The sequence below is a fragment of the Orbicella franksi genome, chromosome 11 (assembly GCF_964199315.1).
Source record: "Orbicella franksi chromosome 11, jaOrbFran1.1, whole genome shotgun sequence".
NCBI classification, from domain to species: Eukaryota; Metazoa; Cnidaria; class Anthozoa; order Scleractinia; family Merulinidae; genus Orbicella; species Orbicella franksi.
In genome coordinates, this window is record NC_138155.1 from 16,321,203 (window position 1) to 16,340,878 (window position 19,676).

At 42.4% G+C, this 19,676-nt stretch overlaps 1 protein-coding gene and 1 long non-coding RNA gene across 8 annotated transcripts in view; both read left to right on the forward strand.

The window, feature by feature from the left end:
- The window catches only part of LOC145503082 (sacsin-like), a 166,242-nt gene extending 148,487 nt beyond the window's left edge, over positions 1–17,755 (forward strand). For 6 of the 7 annotated variants that reach the window (XM_081482515.1, XM_081482511.1, XM_081482514.1 and 3 more), the window contains exons 8-10: positions 899–11,688; positions 15,642–15,924; positions 16,626–17,755. In XM_081482515.1, the coding sequence (XP_081338641.1) occupies positions 899–11,688; positions 15,642–15,924; positions 16,626–16,660 (11,108 nt within the window). In that variant the 3' untranslated portion in view covers positions 16,661–17,755. The remainder of the gene's footprint in view (positions 1–898; positions 11,689–15,641; positions 15,925–16,625) is intronic. The other variant, XM_081482516.1, reaches the window with a different exon arrangement.
- Positions 17,756–17,856: 101 nt separating this feature from the next.
- Positions 17,857–19,676, forward strand: part of LOC145503147 (uncharacterized) — a 43,342-nt gene continuing 41,522 nt past the window's right edge. Inside the window, exon 1 of the long non-coding RNA XR_014051440.1 lies at positions 17,857–19,569. This is a non-coding gene — a long non-coding RNA (uncharacterized LOC145503147). The remainder of the gene's footprint in view (positions 19,570–19,676) is intronic.

Consider the following 19,676-nt stretch of genomic DNA (forward strand, 5'->3'; position numbering starts at 1 on the left):
ACAAAGTTACACATGCTACCCATAGGCCAAGCCTTAACTTCTGAGTACTACATGAAGCAAATCCTTGAGAAAGAAGTGAAACCGTTAACATCAAGGCGTTAGGTGACAGGTGGCCCGATAGAGAGGAAGTTGTTTAGCTCAAAGAAAGACATGACATTGGTTCAGGATGGAGCACCGGCTCCTTCTTCAAAGGCAACTCAGCCATGGTGTCAAGAGAATTTGCCAAACTGTATAGCCAAGGATGGCTGGCCAGTGAACTCTCCTGATCTCAATCCCATTGAGAACACCTGGAGTATCACTGACGAGACAACGTACAAAGATCCAGTCTCAAAAACGATGACAGAGCTTAAAAGGCGACTACGCTTTCCATGGAAAAATGTGACTCTTGACACGCTAAAGGAACTCGCACATTTTATGCCTAGGCGCTTAGAAAAAATCATTAACAATAAAGGCGGGCATTCTGGCTACTAATCATTTGAATGGTCGAATGAAAAATGAGCAAAAGTAATATACGTAATTTTTAAAAAGGTAGGTGAAATAAATTAATGAAACTTTAGAGAAAACAAATCGGAACGAACTTTTGAAACACCCTGTAGGGTTTCTAACGCTAGAGTTGTATTACTGATAACTTCTAACCACTGACTGGCTCAGGCGTTTAAACTCGAATAAAAATATTCGTTCTTAGCGTAAAACACTTCTTGTACTGTATAAGTTTTTGTCCTGAATGCTACTATGGTTCACTCATCAGATGCTCGGACTCTGCAGGGCATAAGATAAAACGTACTTGGTGCGAGCTGAAGTACTGTCAAAGTTTTGTTTGATAAATTAACACGATCCTGCCGACCAGGTAATATTCGCATTAGTAAATTAGGTTTGTTCCTTTACTGTTATACAATAGGAAACACTCAGCTAAGGCATCTTTGCCAAGATGACGTCGCTACTCTTCTCCCTACATCATTACCGCCCGAATGGTCAGAAGGAGAGAAAGTTCACTGGTACCCTGGTGCAGCTAACAATGGCCATCCTAAAAGCAACTGGCTTAATGTGATATGGGGCTATCTTAGCAAGATGTTTCCCTCAAAAGAAGGGCTGAGCAGGTTCCGAGGTCTCCCATTGATTCCTATTGATATGTCACAAGTTCCAGTCCAATTAACACGACTTGAACTACCATCTAAGACAGTTGTAAGGAGTCTCCATGGGGATTGTCTCGACGAAATCATCACCAGCGCTTTGGAGGAGCTTGGAGTGGTTATTATTCGAGAGTGTCCTGTTTTCTTAAGCCAACATTCGGCGATTACGAACCATTTTGTTTATGCTCCATCGCCGCAAAGTGTCCTAAAGGCTCTGACGGCTTGCCTTTCCGAAAAGAAAATTAGTATGTGTTCAGTAACGACCGAGGGCAAGCGCTCCATACGAAATTTCGTTTGCAAGGTGTCATCCGTGGAACCATTGGAAAAGGCAATTCTTTCTCGTCTCCCATTGTTTGAAACTCAGAACAAATCATTTGTTTCCGTGGAAAGCGGTCTTCGTGTTGCACCAGAAAGTCCCTTGCCAGTGGCGTCTCGTCGAGATTTCATAGACATCACGCAAGAGGATTCCAAGAGGCTGGCACGTTTGCTGGGGATTGAAATCCCAACAATGATTGCTTTTCTGCTTGAAGAAGTCTTTCCAGATGTCAGAGAGGGGAATTATTCAGTTGAGGAGATGGATGTTCTTATGGCGTTTGTGATAGAGCGATATCAGGTGTATGCAGCATTAGATTCCCGTCTTGAAGAGGAGATGAAATCATTGCCATTTGTACCAACACTCGCTGGGCGGGTGACACCTACGAAGGTCTTTGATTCTAGAAATGAACTGCTACAGTGCATTTTTGCTGATGAGAATGTCTTCCCAATTGGAACGCAGTACACTGATCCTGCCGTTCTTGTAGTCCTAGGGAAACTTGGTTTGAAAAGTGAGGACAAAATCACTGCGCAAGACCTTTACCAAAGTGCGAACAAGATCGCTGACATATCTGACATATTGACAGCGGAGAAGAAGTCGGAAGCGATCAAGGCGTATTTATTCAGACATCCGACGACACTACAAGAAACTGTTCATGGAACAGCACTGGGAGTACTCCTGCAAAGTATCGCTTGGGTTTCAGTACTGAGACAAAAGCCCCATGGTTTTCCAAGAAGCCTACATTTCTGGGTAGAAGCTCACGAAGGGACCCATTTCTGCAAGCCCACAGAAGTCGAGAACAAAGATAACGTGAACCTCATCGGATCAGTGAGGCCAATTGTTGAAGTAGATTCCTCCAGTCAATTAGCGAAATGTTTAGGATTGGACGAGATGCCCAGTGTTTCGGATGTTGTGGAGCAGTTGAAGGCGGTGATGGGTTGTTACACCCTAGAGGAAAGGCCTCTCTATATCTCAGTTGTGAAGGATATCTACTCCTATTTAAGTTGTGCTGCAAACACCTCTGCTGTCAAGTACGCGTTTCAAGGAGTCGAGAATTTACGCTGGATGTGGAATGGAGACGGCTTTTCCTCACCTAACGCTGTGCTTGCACAAAAGCCTTCTGTCGACCTCTCGCCATATATTTCATGTCTTCCTGCAGAGGTAACGCCTTTTTCAAACTTCTTCTCGAAGTTTGGCATGCGAGAACACTGCGACGCCCGTATTTTGCTTGAGGTTCTTCGCATGATAAAACAGAAGTATGATTCCGGATGTAGCTTTGCTGCTTTAGAAGTAAAGAGGGATTTGCAGCTATCTGCGGACATTTTGAATGAGATCAAACCAAACGAAGGTGAGGAATTGCCTGCTGAGCTTAAAGAAAAAATACTCATCCCAACTCATGTAGAAGGCGATTCATGTGTCAAGCTTGCACCAATTAAAGATTGTGTTTACTGTGAAGATGAATGGATGGAAACCGAGGATTATGATGAAAACATGAACGTTTTGTATGTTCATCCAAACATTCCTAGGAGCACAGCTCAGCTTTTGCGGATTCCTCCAAGTAAGATTCGGATGCTAGAACCTGACGAAATGAACATAGGAGACGAATTTGGTCAAGAAGAGAAATTAACCCGCAGACTGAATCGACTTCTGGAGGACTACACGGATGGATTCGCCATTCCAAAAGAGCTGATTCAAAACGCAGACGATGCTGGTGCCACTGAAGTTCGATTTCTATACGATGAAAGAGCCAATGAGGACGCCATGAGCCGTCTGTTCGACGAGGAAATGGGGGAATGTCAAGGGCCTGCCTTGTGGGTTTACAATGACGCTGAGTTTCAGGATGAAGATTTTGCAAACATAAAACAATTGAATAGTGGTACAAAAGAGCTCCACACTGAGAAAATTGGAAAGTTTGGACTTGGCTTTAATGCCGTGTATAACTTGACCGATGTCCCTATGTTTCTAAGTAGACACTATTTTGTGATTTTTGATCCCAACAACTTCTATTTGGAAAAGGCATTCGGAAAGAAAACACGTGGAGTTAGACTCGACATCAACAAGAAGAGAAAGAAGCTAAGAAAGTACAGTGGCCAGTTCAAACCGTTCAATGGTATCTTTGGTTGTGATCTTCACCTAGATAAGGACGACAACTCATATCAAGGAACACTGTTTCGCTTCCCTCTAAGAACCAAAGATCAAGCCGTGAGAAGTGAAATAAAGCAAACTCACTATGATGACAAACAAGTTCGAGACCTGCTGGAGATTTTCGTTAGCGGTGCTAGAACCTTGCTTCTTTTTACTCAAAACGTTCGTCGCGTTAGCATCTTTCATTTGTCAAATTCAAGTGAGGCAACACAGCCCACGCTGATTTTCGAGGTCAATAAGTCGTTATCGCGATCTGGGATTATTCGAGAGCTGCCTATCCCAGTCACCCTGGCAAAGAATGTGAAGAAACTTAGCCAAGACGACCAGTACTTCTTAAAACAGTACAACTTTCTACGAGCTTCATCAGAGGTAGCACAGTATGTTGGAAGGGAGAAGCTATCTGGGGCAGATTTGCTACGGTCAGCGCTTACCATCGATATGACGAGCACTGTCACGGAACAGGGAAGTTCATTCTTTGTCGATAACGATCAGTTACGAAGTGCATCAGAAACATGGCTCCTCGCTTCGTCCATTGGCAGAGGGATAGCGATGCAGTTTTCAGTAGCTGACAAGACTCTACTTCCAGCAGCTGGGGTTGCTGTCCAGTTGATGCCTAACGTGTGTGGAAAGTTTGCTCCAGTACCTGTTACAGAGCAAGAATCACGCCACGATGGAACGGTTTTTTGCTATCTTGCACTTCCAGTCCACAGTGGACTACCTCTGCATATTAATGGCGCACTTGCCGTAGCTTCCAACAGACGCCATTTAAAAGAGAGAGCAGAGGGCGACAAAGCCTGTATTGGAGTGGAGTGGAATGATGTACTTTTGAGAGATTCTGTTTGTGCAGCGTATCTAGATCTTCTGGAAGATCTCAAGTCAGCTGCTGGAATGTATTCGTTTCATTTACTGTGGCCCAGGGCGAGTTACGTCGAGCCAAACTCTGAGGCTCTCGTTCGGTCATTCTATCAGCAGGTTGCAGATGGTAGTTGCTCCCTCTTTTCAGATGGCAACAGATGGGTAGACATGAGCCAAGTTGTCTTTCTAGAGCCAAACTTTCGTCAGGAAGAACAAATTGGTGACATCTTGTTTACAGTTTTCAAGATGCTGATACAAGAAAATGTGGCCGTTATTGATCTGCCAACCGACGTTTTGCAATCATTTGTGAAGTATGGTCTTGCCGACAAAATACAGTCGAAGCTGTATGGTAAAGACAGGTTCTTCCGCGAGTTATTCTTTCCAAACATCGCTGCAGTACCACCTGAGCTGAGGGACAAGTTGATCTTGTACGCCCTAGATGAAGGAGATGGAAAATTTGACGAACTTGTGAATACTTATCCCTGTATTCCAGCCTCACCACGTGGTCAGAAACTCAAATGCCCGCATCAGCTTGTCAACCCACACAAAGAAGCCGCCTCTCTCTTTCGTGCGGAAGATGAACGGTTTCCTTTTGGCACGGAGATGACATTGTTGAATCCTCTACGACTGGCCAAACTTGAGCAACTCGGGATGATGGCAAATGATCCTTCATGGAATGTATTTGCAGAGAGAGCAGAGAGTGTTAACATTTTAAATCAAGAAAACAAAGACGCAGCATTAAAGCGCACTACATCGTTACTACATCTTTTGGCGAAGAAGCTGAACAATGAAGAAGACAGCTCACCTCCGGAAGGAGTCGAAGACAGGATTTTACAAGCTAAATTCCTCCCAGTTGCTGCAAAACCAAACGAGTTTCCTCTCTTCTGGAAAGAGGACGATCTTCGACGTAAGAATGAGAAGATATTGATGTCACCCATAGAAGCCTTTCCAAAAACCGCGAAATATTTAGTGTGCTGCTCTGAAGCAATTGTAGATATTTACATACCTTTCATTGTTAGGAGTTTCTTACTTTTGAACGAAGACAGGGTCACCACGAGACATGTCGTTACCCAACTTCAGTTTGCGTCAAGTACAAATGCTGAAAGCCTGGATTGCCAGGAATTCGAAGAAGTGCAAGCAGTATGCTTGGCAGCATACAGGTTTCTCCAGTCAGCCCTCAATGACCAAAAACTAGAAGAAAGGCAAGTGACGGAGATTTTTCAGGAAAAGAAAATTATTCTCCTGGGAAGAGAATTTGTGCATGCAAATCACGTTGCTTTTACGTTGACAATTGACTGCTCTCCTTACCTCCATAAGCTGTCTGATGATCTTGCAAGACCATTTCGTAACTTGATGAAGATCCTTGGGGTAAAGGACGTCTTTGAAGGCAAAGATTTCATATTTTCTTTGGAGAGAATAAGGTGCAAGTTTGGAGACACAGCGCTTGATGAAAAGACCCTTCAAATTGCGCTTAATCTGGTTGGTCAATTAGCTAATTGTCTAAAAGGATCTGAGGAGAATGACAATGTTAAGGAAAGACAGGAAGTAATTTACCTTCCAGATTCCCAAGGCGTAATGCGCCTTGCTGACGAACTTTGCTTGAACGATTACGATTTCCTACCAGACGACGTTGGTGTTAACTTTGTAAATGAGTTGATTTCTCATCGAACAAGTATCACGCTGGGCGTAAAATCACGTCGGGAAAAGGCATTGGAACGCTTTACTGTTGGAATTCAGTTTGGACAAGAAGAGAAGTTGACGAACCGCTTGCAACGAATTCTCTCGGCATACCCATCTGAGAAGGAAATCTTAAAAGAACTTATCCAGAATGCTGATGATGCCGAAGCAACAGAAATTTACTTCATCAAAGACCCAAGACAACACGCTGATGACCAGGTATTTGAAGATTCTTGGAAACCTCTTCAAGGCCCTGCTTTGTGCGTGTACAACAACACGCCATTCTCGGAAGCTGACATTAAAGGAATACAGAACCTTGGTGAGGGCAGCAAAGGGGATGATCCAAACAAGACTGGTCAATATGGGGTGGGCTTCAATGCTGTTTACAACTTGACGGATGTACCATCCTTTACCTCGAGTGGAGAAGAGATTGGTGACGTGTTGTGTGTGTTTGATCCTCACTGCAAATATGTACCTGGGGCAACTGCACAAGCGCCAGGACGGATGTACAAGAAAACCACAGAATTGAGACATATGTTCCCTGATGTATTCTCATGCTATATTGAGGAACATTTTCCCGTACAAAACTCCACCATGTTTCGATTTCCTCTTAGGACCGAGGAGATGGCTAAAGAATCCAAAATATCCCAGTCTTCAGTCACACTGGAACAACTTGATAGAATGATAGAATCATTAAAAGGGGAACTTTTTGAGGTTCTTCTCTTTGTCAACAATGTTAGGAAAATCACGTTGTGTGAGATCGACGCAAAAGGAACAGTGGTGAACTCTTATTTCGTTGAAGCTCAAATATCAGACGACGATCTGGCCAGAAGACAACAGTTCGCGGCCTACATTAGGAAGACTTGGAAATCAAAGCAACAAAACAGTGATGTCCTGCCTATAGAAGCCGAGGTTAAGAAGTGCTCCTATGTTCTGAACGTAAGAGACTGCACTGGGAAAGAGGAGAAGTGGCTAATTGTCCAACAGTTTGGGTTTGAGAACCAAGTGGAAAGGAGCATTGTCGATGCTTACCGAACTCACGATTTGGGTTTGCTCCCTCGTGGTGGCGTTGCTTGCCAATTGGAAAACAAACATACAGGGCAACTTCCATCGGATCGAAGCAAGAAAGCCTACTGCTTCCTTCCGCTTCCTATAGAGACTGGCCTTCCAGTCCACATCAATGGCCACTTTGCATTGGAGCACGAGAGCAGACAACATTTGTGGAGAAGGGCAAATGAAGACTACCGAAATGACTGGAACAATGCTTTAGTGAGCGATGTCATAGCATCATGTTATCTAGAACTCTTAGACGGAGTAAGGGATTTCCATCACTTGCCTGTCCTCCAGAATCTAGAACAAGCAACCCTTAGCTGCAGCACAGATGATCTGATGAGAATTGTACGTGACTACGAGAAGCGTTTCCCTTCCGTGAACGTGACCGATCCTTACTGGGAGACGTTAGTGAAGTCTTTGTATCAAGAAATGGACCGGAAGAAGTTGCGACTTCTACCAGTGGTGCGAGGTGAGGTATCAGCAAATTCCAGTACCAAAACTAAGCTGGAGTGGCTTCCTGTCACAGGGGAAGGGAGAGATCAGGCGTTTTTTAACAACATTGGAATGGCCGACTGTTTTAATGCCTATCCTCATGGGGTGCTGGAAACAAGAAATATACTTACCTTCCAGCAGATTTTGCTCCAAACAGGCTTTAACCTTGTCGCATTTACCTGGTCGGTGTATGAGGCACTGGAAAAATCTGATGTTAGACCTTGTTGCGTTTCCCCTTCTACTGTGATGCAATTCTACAAGTCTTTTAGCTGCGAAGAGTCGTTTTGCAAAATTGGGCCAGTATCTGTTGACGTCAAAGAAACACCATTCAAATCTGCCGAAGTCGTGGAACTGGTTCTTAGGTACTGTAAGGACGACAAGGAGTTTCAAGCTAATCTTCCAGGCCTTCCATTGCTTCTGACACAAGACAACTATTTGCGCACATTTAACGCCAACGATCCCAAGTTCCTTTCTCTCCATCATGACATCCTACCAGAATGCCGACAAATGTTTGTGCATAAACATATTCGAACGCGAATCTTTGGTGATGCTAAGAGCTTAAATGCCCCTGTGTTCAAGTATTTTGATATCAAGAGTTTTGCCGCTAACTTACATCAAACGCTACCACTCGCGTATTACAGCAGTGAGGGATACGTGAAGTGGTGTCCTAAGCAGCCCGGAATTCCAAATTGGACGTGGATATACAGCGTTTGGAGGTTCGTTTCCGACGAGATAAACAAAGTCCTCGAAGAGATAAAGGCGAAAGAAAACGCAAACATTAAGTGCATTTTAGCGACAGACGAATGTGAAGAAGAAAAGTGGAGAAAACTTGAAAAAGCCAAGACAACTGAAGAGGAGAAGACGAGAATTATTCAAGCAACTCTTGAACCACTCTCTAATTGGAACCTCCTACCTTGTACCGAGAAGACCCATTCAATCGAGTCACAAGGGAGAAGCTCTTTTCGATTAGGTATTGAACACTTTCTGGTTCCCCTCGGGCTGTCAGAAACCATCCTTGATTTTCATGGTATCGCCGATCAGTCGCTTGTTGATACATTAAAGAAGCTTAGTTTGGCTGAATTGAACTCAGCTGTTTTGTCCTCACCAGGCCCGTCGCCGGGCGTATCTGTAGATCACCAGATTCATGCTCGCGGGCTTGTAGCATCCCTTAGGACACCATCGTCCATTTTGACATCCTTGAAACAGAAGATGATGAGAAATCCGCATTCACTGGAGGGAATTTTAACCACAACCGAGTGCGACAATATTTTGCACTATTTCAGCAGTAACGTTAAACGTCTGAAGGGGAGTGATGAGAGCATACTAAGAACTCTTCCTTTCTACGAAGCAACACATGGTGAACTGGTTGATTTGAAAAATCACAAAGTTTACGTGGTCCCCGATGACTTACCAAAGAAAGAGTTAAATGAGGTGGGGAATCAGGCTGGCGTGGTATTTCTGAATTCCCGACCATGGTTGTCTTCGTTATTTAAATTTCTCTCCGTGAAAATCCTCAGAGCGGCTGATGTGTACTGCAAGTTTGTTTTGAGTCATTTCTCGCTACTCTCTAAGGAAGCACGGCTGGATCATCTGGAATGTATTCGCGACATTGTTTTGCCGCGATTATCCAAGAAGACTGACGAAAAAAAGCTCTTAATTGACCGTCTAAAAAACACAGAAATTGTTCCAGCCAACGACGGAACGCTCAAGACAGCATTCTGCTATTACGACCCTGAAAATGTTATTTTCAAGTTAATGCTATCAGAAGATGACTTTCCCCCAGACCCTTTCAACACCTCAATGTGGCTAGACTTTTTCAAAACCATCAGAATGATCCATGACATTTCTCAGGATCTTTTTAAGACCTTTGCTAACGAGGTTGCGCGTGAAGGACTGACGCTCCCTACTCCAAGTACGGTCAAAAAATCTAGCACCTTGGTGGCTCACTTATTCCAGCGAGACAACGTTGTAGAATCAGGTCTTCTTCAGGCTGTCTCTGGCATCAAGTTTGTCGCCACTTCAGTTAGCCCAGAGCTCCGTTCGATCCACAGACAGTTCGATGAACCACACATCGCATTTAGAGGATCCACTCTAGCCGAGCATACTAACATTGTTTGGACCACAGCACCTCTTCTCCCTGATTGGGCAAATCCAAGGAACCGTTTATACGATTCAGAAGATGGTTACTGCAAAGCAATCCTCTACCACCTGCAAGTCATCACAGTGCCTACCGTAGAGATGGTAACCTGCCACTGCCGGAACCTGTGCCTCCAACTGGTGAAAGAGAACGGCAGCGATCTGAGTTCAAAGCAGCTTTCGACAAGGATGTTAGTTATGACGGAAATCTACACATTCCTGCAGAAAAATGCCATATCAAGTCCTACAGCGAAGATGTTATTGAGAGGCACATCTTGCATTATGGTTGAGCAAGGAAGTCGTTTAGTAAAACCTGAGCAAGTGGTTATTGAACTAAGCGAGGACAATGAGATAGCACCTTTCCTGTACGGAATGCCAGCAGAACTAGGTCAGTTTAAGGCACTTTTCCAATATCTGGACTGCTCCAATTCAGTACGTCTTTCACACTATGCCATGGTACTTGAAACGCTGCAGAGAAAATGCAAGGCCGACAGACTCAATCCAAATGAGGTCGATTGGGCTTTAAGCGCGGTTAGGGGTCTTTTTGAATTCTTGCAAGATAATTCCAAAGTAATTCAGGCCCCTTCTTCCTTGTACCTACCAGCTGTGCGTCCCTTTGGCAGTAGTTTTGAACATAGCACAACACATGTCGTGTTGACAAGGGCGGCAGAGCTTCTCTTTGATGACGCTCCTCGTCACCGGGATCGCATTCAAAATTTTGACCAGCTCTTTGTGGTGGACCTGAAAAAGGCCAAAGTGCGTTGCAATTCATCTACGAGTTTCAAGGATCTAATTTTGCGTCTTCCTGAAGCTTTACGGCCTCACATGTTGTCCTGTGTCGTAGAAGAGAAGTTTGCCGATGCCGTTGACAACACCGAGTTCTATGACATGGGCGCCCCCGGATCACTAAAGAAGCAACTGCATTCAGTGCAATTCTGTCGTGGGATTTTCAGGCTCATTCGTCACGCTAGCCACGAAAACCAGGAACTAGATGACGAAAGTGTGGTGTCCTCTGTTGAGAGCAGATTACAAAACATACAGATTCATGGAATGAGGAAAATTGTAACTCATCTGGTTTATAAGGGAAACGTTGTTCCGGGGAGTGAAAGAAAGGTACCCTACTTTTTGCAGAAGATTTCGCAGTCCGAGCACGAGATTTGGAACTTGTACGTTGATGCTGTAAACGATGTCCGGGAAACACCATCTACAGTAGCTCTGACATTATCAAAAGTGATCAAAGAAGCTTGTAGAGGACTGCTGCAAGACACAGCAATGTATATCCCTGAAATGCTGCGTTGCCATCCTGGTAGGATTAGCGCTTTACTAGATAGTATGGAGATACGACCAGATGACTCCTACGATGAAGAAGGAAGAGACGTCTTCCCATTACCAGGCAGCTTTGTTCCAATTTCAGATCACCAGCTTCTCAATCTTGCCTTTGAATCATTTATGCCTGGAGAGTACGTTGGATACGAGTTGGAAGATCAAAGTATGGAACTGGAGGAAGGTGATTCAACTTTCATCTATGCTGTGATTATCGAGGAAGTATCAAGTGGCAATGAAAGTCTGCTCGCAAAGGTTTACAAGATCAACATTGGGGACGACAAAGAGCCAAAGGATGTCCCAGCTACTGATTTGTACAAATTTTACCGACCTGCATCAACTGCAGTAGTTCTATCAGATCGACAGAGAGACGAGGAAGAGGCTTGGAAGCTGCCAGTAGACATCAGAAGAAAAGCTATCAAACGGCTATCAAACGCCGGCTATCCTCAACGTCGACAGGCAATGCGCTGGTTCAGACAGTCGGAGGCCGACCTAGCAGCTGTGCTTAGCGACATAGACCCTGCAAAGCCGTCTTACGAATGGGCCTGTTTTAAATGCCATCAGGTAAGTATGCGAACGTCTCTTCCTTTCCCTAATTTCCTAATTAGTTGTCCTGATCAGTGCTAAAGAGAAGCATTCATCCTAAAGCATTTACATCGAATAAATACTAAAACTTGCTACAAAACGTGTTCTACAAACCTAAAAAAAAAAATTTACCAGGGTCATCGTTTACTTTAATTTGAAAGCCCTCTGAAAGGCAAAAAATTCCATGTCCCCATGGTATGTAAGGAGGAAATGATTGCTTGTACTTTTCAGGTATTGCTGAAATGAAAGATCTCCTATAGACCCGTTTTGTTTTTCGCCATGAAAACCCAGGTTTAAGTTTAACAGTTGGTAATAGACGCCTAGTATAGGAGAATATTTATCTTATTCTATGCTTTAACATATAGAACGCGTGGATATTTTGCGAGTTGTGAGGTATTTTCCGGGGCGAGAAAAAATACGAGCTTTGAGCAAAATGTCCAGACGTATTACATGTTAAGCCATTAAAAAAGAAATTTTATTTCACTGCAAAATCTCTTTGCTATTCTTTCTGTATTTTTGTGTATCTTTTTCACTATTATAAGACTGTTGAAATCCATCTGCATATGGCGAGTGGGTATCGTAGACAAGACGGAAGGCAACACAATGTCTTTTATTTGATTGGATAACATGGAAAGATCAATGACAAGTGATTGACACGCTAAAACTACAACCTTGGTCACAAAGGTTGGGAAAATTCATTTTATACGCATTTTGCCCCTCCCCACCCCTGTGCAATGTTGACAAAACACTTTGATGTAACACAAGTTTGCATTTTACTATTTTACAACACTGAAAGGGGGAATGGGGGTGCTGGCACTTATTCTGTAGGTATTACGGTTATGAGTTTATGCTTTTGCCATTTTCCAACACAATTTGTTCATGGTTATGACAAGTGATTGACACGCTAAAACTAGGTTTTGGGCCTGCATCGTGCGAAAGCAATTTTTCATTAACGACAAATTGAAATTAAAAGAACGAGCCAAGAACATCTCAAATTTTTTTAGCAGCTGTAAAAGCAAGAAATTATTTATAGCGAAAAATAAGTTTCACGAGCGTCTGAATCCGAGTTCTCGTTGAGTTTTTGCCTCTGCCTGCATGACGGAACTGCTTTTCTTTGGAAGACAGAGCTTCTCTAGCGTTCTTGGACTATCTCCCCGCGAGTATACTGCATTTGTTATCACATCACAGTGTATGAGGTGCTCATATTGTGCGTGTTCTCTTTACCGTCTATGGTGAAATGGCATAATAGTGGAATAGTAAATTGAAGTCTCGATCAGTCGTACATTGAAGAGGTTGAAGAGTTTACCTACCTCGGTAGCGTGATGAATAAGACTGGAGGAACGGATGAAGACATGGCAGCAAGAAGAAAGAAAGCACAGCAAGCTTTTGCCATGCTTGCACCAGTCTGGAGGAGCAAAGACCTGCGCACAGGTACCAAAATTAGAATTTTCAACACCAATGTTAAGGCAGTTTTCCTGTACGGTTCAGAGACATGGCGAGTGACGACAGCTTCTACAAAGCAAGTACAAACATTCATCAACAAGTGTCTGAGGAGAATTCTGCGAGTATATTGTCCTGAGGGGATTTCCAACAACGATTTATGGATAAGAACTGGACAAGAGCCTATTGTTACCACCATGAAGAGAAGACGCTGGAAATGGATTGGTCATACACTAAGAAAGGGTGAGAGAAACATAGCGCGCCATGCGATGGATTGGAATCCGCAAGGAACACGGAAACGTGGCAGGCCCAGAATTACATGGCGCAGAAGCATACAGAAGGAACTGAAGGAGATCAACATGACCTGGTGCGAAGCCAAAAGAGCGGCTCAGGACCGACAGAAATGGAAAGCAATTGTGGACGCCCTATGTCCCCCATGGGACAAAGAGGACTAGATGATGATGATGATGATGAAATTGAAGTAAAAACGGTAATTCCGTTGGTTTCCCTTTTGTACAATGGCAGTCCCGGTACAGTTCAACATTTGCTCAAGTTGAACTGTTTATCCACCCATTGAATGATTTACATGGTTCACTGGCTGTTAATTAAGGTTACCGTATACCTTCAGATCGGCAATTTTCTTCAAATTTGGATTTTTGGGTCAAAGTAATGGTCGAAGAGTAATCTCTAATTTCTGAAAAAAAAGAATTGAAAGAAACTAAGTATTGGCGGAGAAATGGAGGTTTTACGTTATGGCCGTAAGTAAAAGTTCCCTCTTGATTGACAGCCCTATAACGCGTATGCAATCAACCGAGACGACTTTCGCGGGAATATTACCTATATGGATACCACGAATTGCCTGGCTACGACTGGCTACTTACCTCCACTCAGTTGATCAGCATTGTTAATCCAAGCTTTTTTTAGTATTAGGTGTAATTGTATTAAGTTATAAGTAAACATGGACCACGGAAAACTCCGTGGACCAGATCGAAAAAGCGAAAACAGCGAAGAACGAATGAAAATACATCTCGGAGTTAAGAAGCGAAAATTGGCCTCGCTTATGAAGCTATGGCTATCGAATCAAGCGGGCAAAAAGATCGAGTCAAGAGAAGAGAAAGGTTCTGTTAAAATTTGGGAAATTGACAGCGATAACAGCGATTTTTACAGTGACTCTTCTGTTGAGTCCGATACCGATGAATCGTCGGACTCATTGAGATCCATTGGAATATTATCCATACACATTTGGTCCGCCGCGCTTTTTTTTTTGTTTGTTTTCTTCGCCCAGCCACTCTAGCGTTCGTGTCCGTTTTCGTCTTCCCCATTTTGCCGGACCAGCTTCAAGAAAAACCGAGCTACAGAACAATTATCTCTCCGCCTTGAGCGCATTGCGAAACACAAGGGTGTTTTGGAGATTCGCGCGTATATTTCACCCAGAGAAAAAACTTTCCAAACGCTGATTGGCTCAGTGATCTGAGAACCCAGATGGAGACGTTTGTGGGCGGAGTTTGTTTGCGAAGCGAGAGATTTTTCTTAGTGCTGTTTTCTCGAATAAATTTTTTCGCTTGAAGCAGACACTTTAAAGAGTTACATCTCAAAGGGAATTTCTTCGATTTCCCTGAAATTTGGGCAGTAGCTAGATTAACATATAATAAACAAAAAACTTGTCTGCGAATTGTTTATTTCGAAATATTTTTTTCTCTGAGAGCGATTTTTGTACGATCACTTCACATTTTTTAAATCCTATTTCGAAAATGTTCTGTAACTTTTTACTGCAATTGAATATGGCAAAACGCAGACACGCTTTTTTAGCGCTTTTTGTCCTTAGAACGGGGAAAAAAATAAATTGGCGAAAAACAAAATTCGCTTTGACTTGAGCTTCCAAAAGGTGATTAGGGCGCTCGCATTTAGTGGTCTTGAAAAAATCGGCAATTCATTTCATCTCAAAATTCTTGGTATACTTTGATAGCCAGCTCTATAATCTTTGATTTGATATGGGGTTTAGGTATCTACCGCCTAAACCGGACGCGCTACATCGCTTGGACGCGAGACACCCCAGAAGGTATACGGCAACCTTAATTAGCGCAAGTGGCTCGCGCGTGTGCGATGATCCAGTATTCCTTACATCTCTATTCTGCAGGTCCAACGTGGGATATGTTCACTTACTCACTTCCACATTTTTCACGGGTTGATTACGGAATGGCAAATCATCCATTTCGTAACTGACTTGATTATAGTCCGTTGGTAGAGAAATGAGAAGTGAATGCTGAGTGTCAGTACTCTTCACTTCGCAGTTTTCGATTTATGATCTTTCCATGTATTCACTTCCACGTCTCACATGACTTACTTAAAAGCTAAGCTCATAAGAATAAAACTATTTTAGAAAAAGGCATATGTAAGATAGTTGTCGTTTGTTAGATAATTTATATAGTAATTCTTTCGAAATGCCTCGTATATGTTATCATAGTGTCCGACAACTTTAATTTGTTTCGCAGGCTGCAGAGAAAGCTTTGAAGGCTGCGCAATACACTGTTGGTGCTCCTAAAACCAGTGTTCATAATCTAGTCAAGAATTCCTTGATGTTGGACGACTCTCATCTGACCAGTTTATCAGAAAAACTTGAGGATCTCGTAGGAGATTCAACGCGAATGCGCTACCCGGACCAAGTGTACTCTCCTGATGAGATTCCAAACGACGTTTACACTGAGAAAATGGCCCGCATGGCACTAAAACTAGCCACAGAGATTTTGGACAATATTAGGAGCAAAAGTAATGAAGGTGTGTTATAAAAACAAACTACTAATGTTAGTGTGTGGGTTCATTGATGATTTGTCAGTAAAGATGATATTGTCGTATTGAAAGGATTTTCCAAAACACCCTTGCGCCTTTCGCCTTTAACACAAGCTCGCCCTGGAGTGTGGGGGGTCGAGGGGCTGTTGTTTTGTTTTGGTTTTTGTTTTATCTCTTTTAAGATGTAAAAGTGTTGACTCAGGCGTTTATTTATGTACATTGGTTAAGATAACGGACTTTATGTCCGCTTCTATGTGGGACATTTCACGAAATATAGTCTCTGTTACATAACTTAATAAGTTTTTAAAACAATGTTGAAAGCGAAACTAGTGATTTTTTACACCTGTGAAAGTGTTAAGTCAGGTATGTATGTATGCACGTTGGCTTCGAAGTGGAACATTTCACGAAATGAAGTCTGTTACATAAGTGAAACTTGTGAGCAGCATGGGAACGAACTGAAGTTTGTAAAACTGACTTTTAATTTCCTCCGCGTTTTGTCCGAGTAAACATTATGAGCTAAATGTAGGGTAAGCCCTAGACCTTTTTTACGGGTTATGACATTTCATTTAAACCGCAGTTTTGTTAAACACCGTCTAACCATCGTTCAAATGACTTCCTAAAGTAACTCATAATTTTTTTCTTGCAAGAACTTCCACCAACGGTTCTCAGTGTCTTTTTCTTTTGTTTAGCAGACGTAAATGTACAAGATTGGAATGATCAGTGAGGGATCAGAAGGAGATGGCCACCCATATAGCCAGAATCAGGGGTCATTTGCGAAATAGAGCAAAATGTAGTTAAACAAAGTCATAAGATGAAATAATGGATAAGTTTCCTTGCTTTAGGAAACAGGCCAAGCTTTCTTGCGTCGGTAGTCTTTGCGAAATATGTAGGAATTTTCTTACGATCAACCCAACCGAAAATGAAACAATTTGACCAAACATAATAATAGACCACTCAGTTAGAAAGACCCCCGCTTCATTTTGAACCAAGTACGCAAAATGTTTATTTGCTGGTGTTTGCAGGGTGATTCCTCATACATGACAACTAAACGATCCAGTTCAAGATGTCTTATTTTACATTTTAATGATTTCTAACGTAATTTATGAACCATTCATGTAGTTATCAGTTTTTTTTCTCGTTTATCCCGAGTACAATACTTTCGAGCGAAGGATGACGTAGGTGACGGAAACATTTTCGAGCGTTAAGTTATGAAATAAACCAACTGCAGTCATGTCAAGTTGTAAAGCTGTCACCAAGTGCCGTGAGGTGATACCATCATTAGCCCTTTTTGCTGTATCAGCGTTTCAGTTGCGGTGTGCCATTTTTACTAGAACTCTGTCAGGTAAACTTAAGTAAGAGGATGCAAAAGCAGATGAATGTCCATTGGGAAAGGCATTTTTTGTGCACTTGTCATTTTGGGGTCAGGGTTTTTAGTCGTACGAAATCGAGTCAGTGTGTTGTTTTGACATAATCGATAATTTTGAAATATGATTTACGAGGAATTTATCAAAGAAAATATAGTACATTTTATTGTTACAGTTTTCAGTTTAGGTACTTCGTCGCTAACAATTACGTTGTTTTGGCGGGGCGCCTAGCGATAACTGTGGTTTTAGTTATTTTGCAATGACGAGTCACTTTTTCACTCACGAATTAGGGGTGTTAGTTTACATAAGTACTTTCAAATTACATTTAAAGATGCTCGTTATTATGAGATGAATCAATGCTAGGATTTTTCAAACGTGTTATTGGGGTATATAGAAATAAAGGACTCCTGTTATTTCAGAGCTCATGAGGAATAAAAGTTAAGCATTTTAATTTATTGCATTGTTGTATTTAGTCACTTCATAACGAGACTCACGGTCCTGGTTCCCAAGTATTTCGAGGAACCCGACTAGACAAGAATCGCCCCATTGCAACTTTGTCACTTACTAATGTGGCCACACTGGAATAATTCTAAGTCCTCAAGCATATTTCATATCTGGCGATTGATGGTGATTGTCACACGTAGCATGTTCATAAGTGAACTTTATTCACTACTCCCCACTCTTCCGCCCTCCCCCACTCCGTCTCTGCTCTGCTAGTTACAATTATTCAAGACTGGATTCAAAATAGAATAATTTCTTTTCTAAATACTTACGTTGAGACATCTTGTGTTTAAGTGCCCAGGGAATTGCTGACCAGAATTGTACCCTCCTGCTTGATTGTTACGTTTAGAAAGTAATTGAGTCAAATGAAAGCTATATTGCTCTTTACCGAACTTTGGAACAATTGGACCTACCAACTTATCAGCAACTAGCAGAGATCTGTCTTATTACACTCGTTCAACGCCTTTTTGTAGCATTTAATGAAAAAGTTCAATGGCATTTATCGCCCTCCTCATTCCAATGCGAATTAGGCAGACTACGCTTACTAATACAGTTACATGTAAAACAAGTAGATTTGTTGCTGGAAAAGTAGCAACAAATGGGGATGCTGCTGATGATTTATAGCCTGCGTACAGTCGTCATACTATTGACATTGTTTGTCGTGTTTTCACTGAGTTCAGAATAACTTTGTATGATCAAGAAACTATGGTCACTTGGTGTGATATATTTAACAAATTGACGTCAGTTTTTCATGCGTCTGTCCTATTATTGATCATGAATTTCGTCAAAGCATTGTCAAAGTAGTTGTGGATCCACGAGGCGATAGCCGGCCGAGTGGAACCACAAACTATTTTAACAAGGTTATGACGACATTCATTGTCAGTAACAGGACAGACGCGTGAAAAACTGACGTCATTGTGTTTTTTGCGATAACAAATTGTCAAATTTTCCGCTCCGCTCATTGCGTCAACATCGCATAAACTATAAAATCACGTGTTTGTACGCTTATTGACAATGAAAATTAACCAGTGAGGGCGGGAGAATTTCTGCAATTATGGTAAAAAGGGTTATTTAAAGTGCTAAATCGTGGGGGCTACACTTTAAACTGTTAAACAAGAGATGGGTGTGCCGATTGAAGTGGAAATAAATAGTAGGGAGCCGAGCTGTAATTATTTCTTAATTTTTTTCTTTCTTTTTCTCTTTCTCCTTTAAATGCTTATTCTTTGAAAGAATTATACTTACGGCAGGGATGACGACAAAGGCTGGCCTCTACCTCTACCAAACACTGCACTCGCGCGGTTGTCGCTCTATCTCTATAACATTGCCTTCATATCCCCTCCTACAGCAATTTGACATTGACCTTAATTGAGTCATATTGGGTTCTTACTTTTAAAACTAGTCTGCGAGAACTTACTACGCTCAAACTACTAATGCACTTATCAATTAATGTTAAGCTGCTGGGGGGGGGGGGGGAGGGAGGGAGGCCGGGCATAGGTGGGGGGTTTTGACGTAACAAGTCTGCCCGTGGTTGGGACTTTTGATCATTCGCCGAGTCCCGGGGGTCGGAACTTTTGACTTTAACTGTTAGTAGACTGGGCCCTGACGACGCCATCTTGGATATCCGCAATCTTGGATGACCGAGAGTGACTGGAAACAAACTGTACAGAATTGGAAGAACACAAATTGTGCCTGAGGGGCTCAGACGTTTGGTGTTGAACTGAAAGAACATTGTTGCAGACATTCTTTAAACAAGGCCTTTGTTACAGATGTTAGTTTTTCCTTAGTTAAAGGTTAACTCAATTGCTAAACATCATTGATTTGTATTTTGAAAGTTGTGTATGGAAACAAATTTCCGAATCTTACATAACGTAAGAC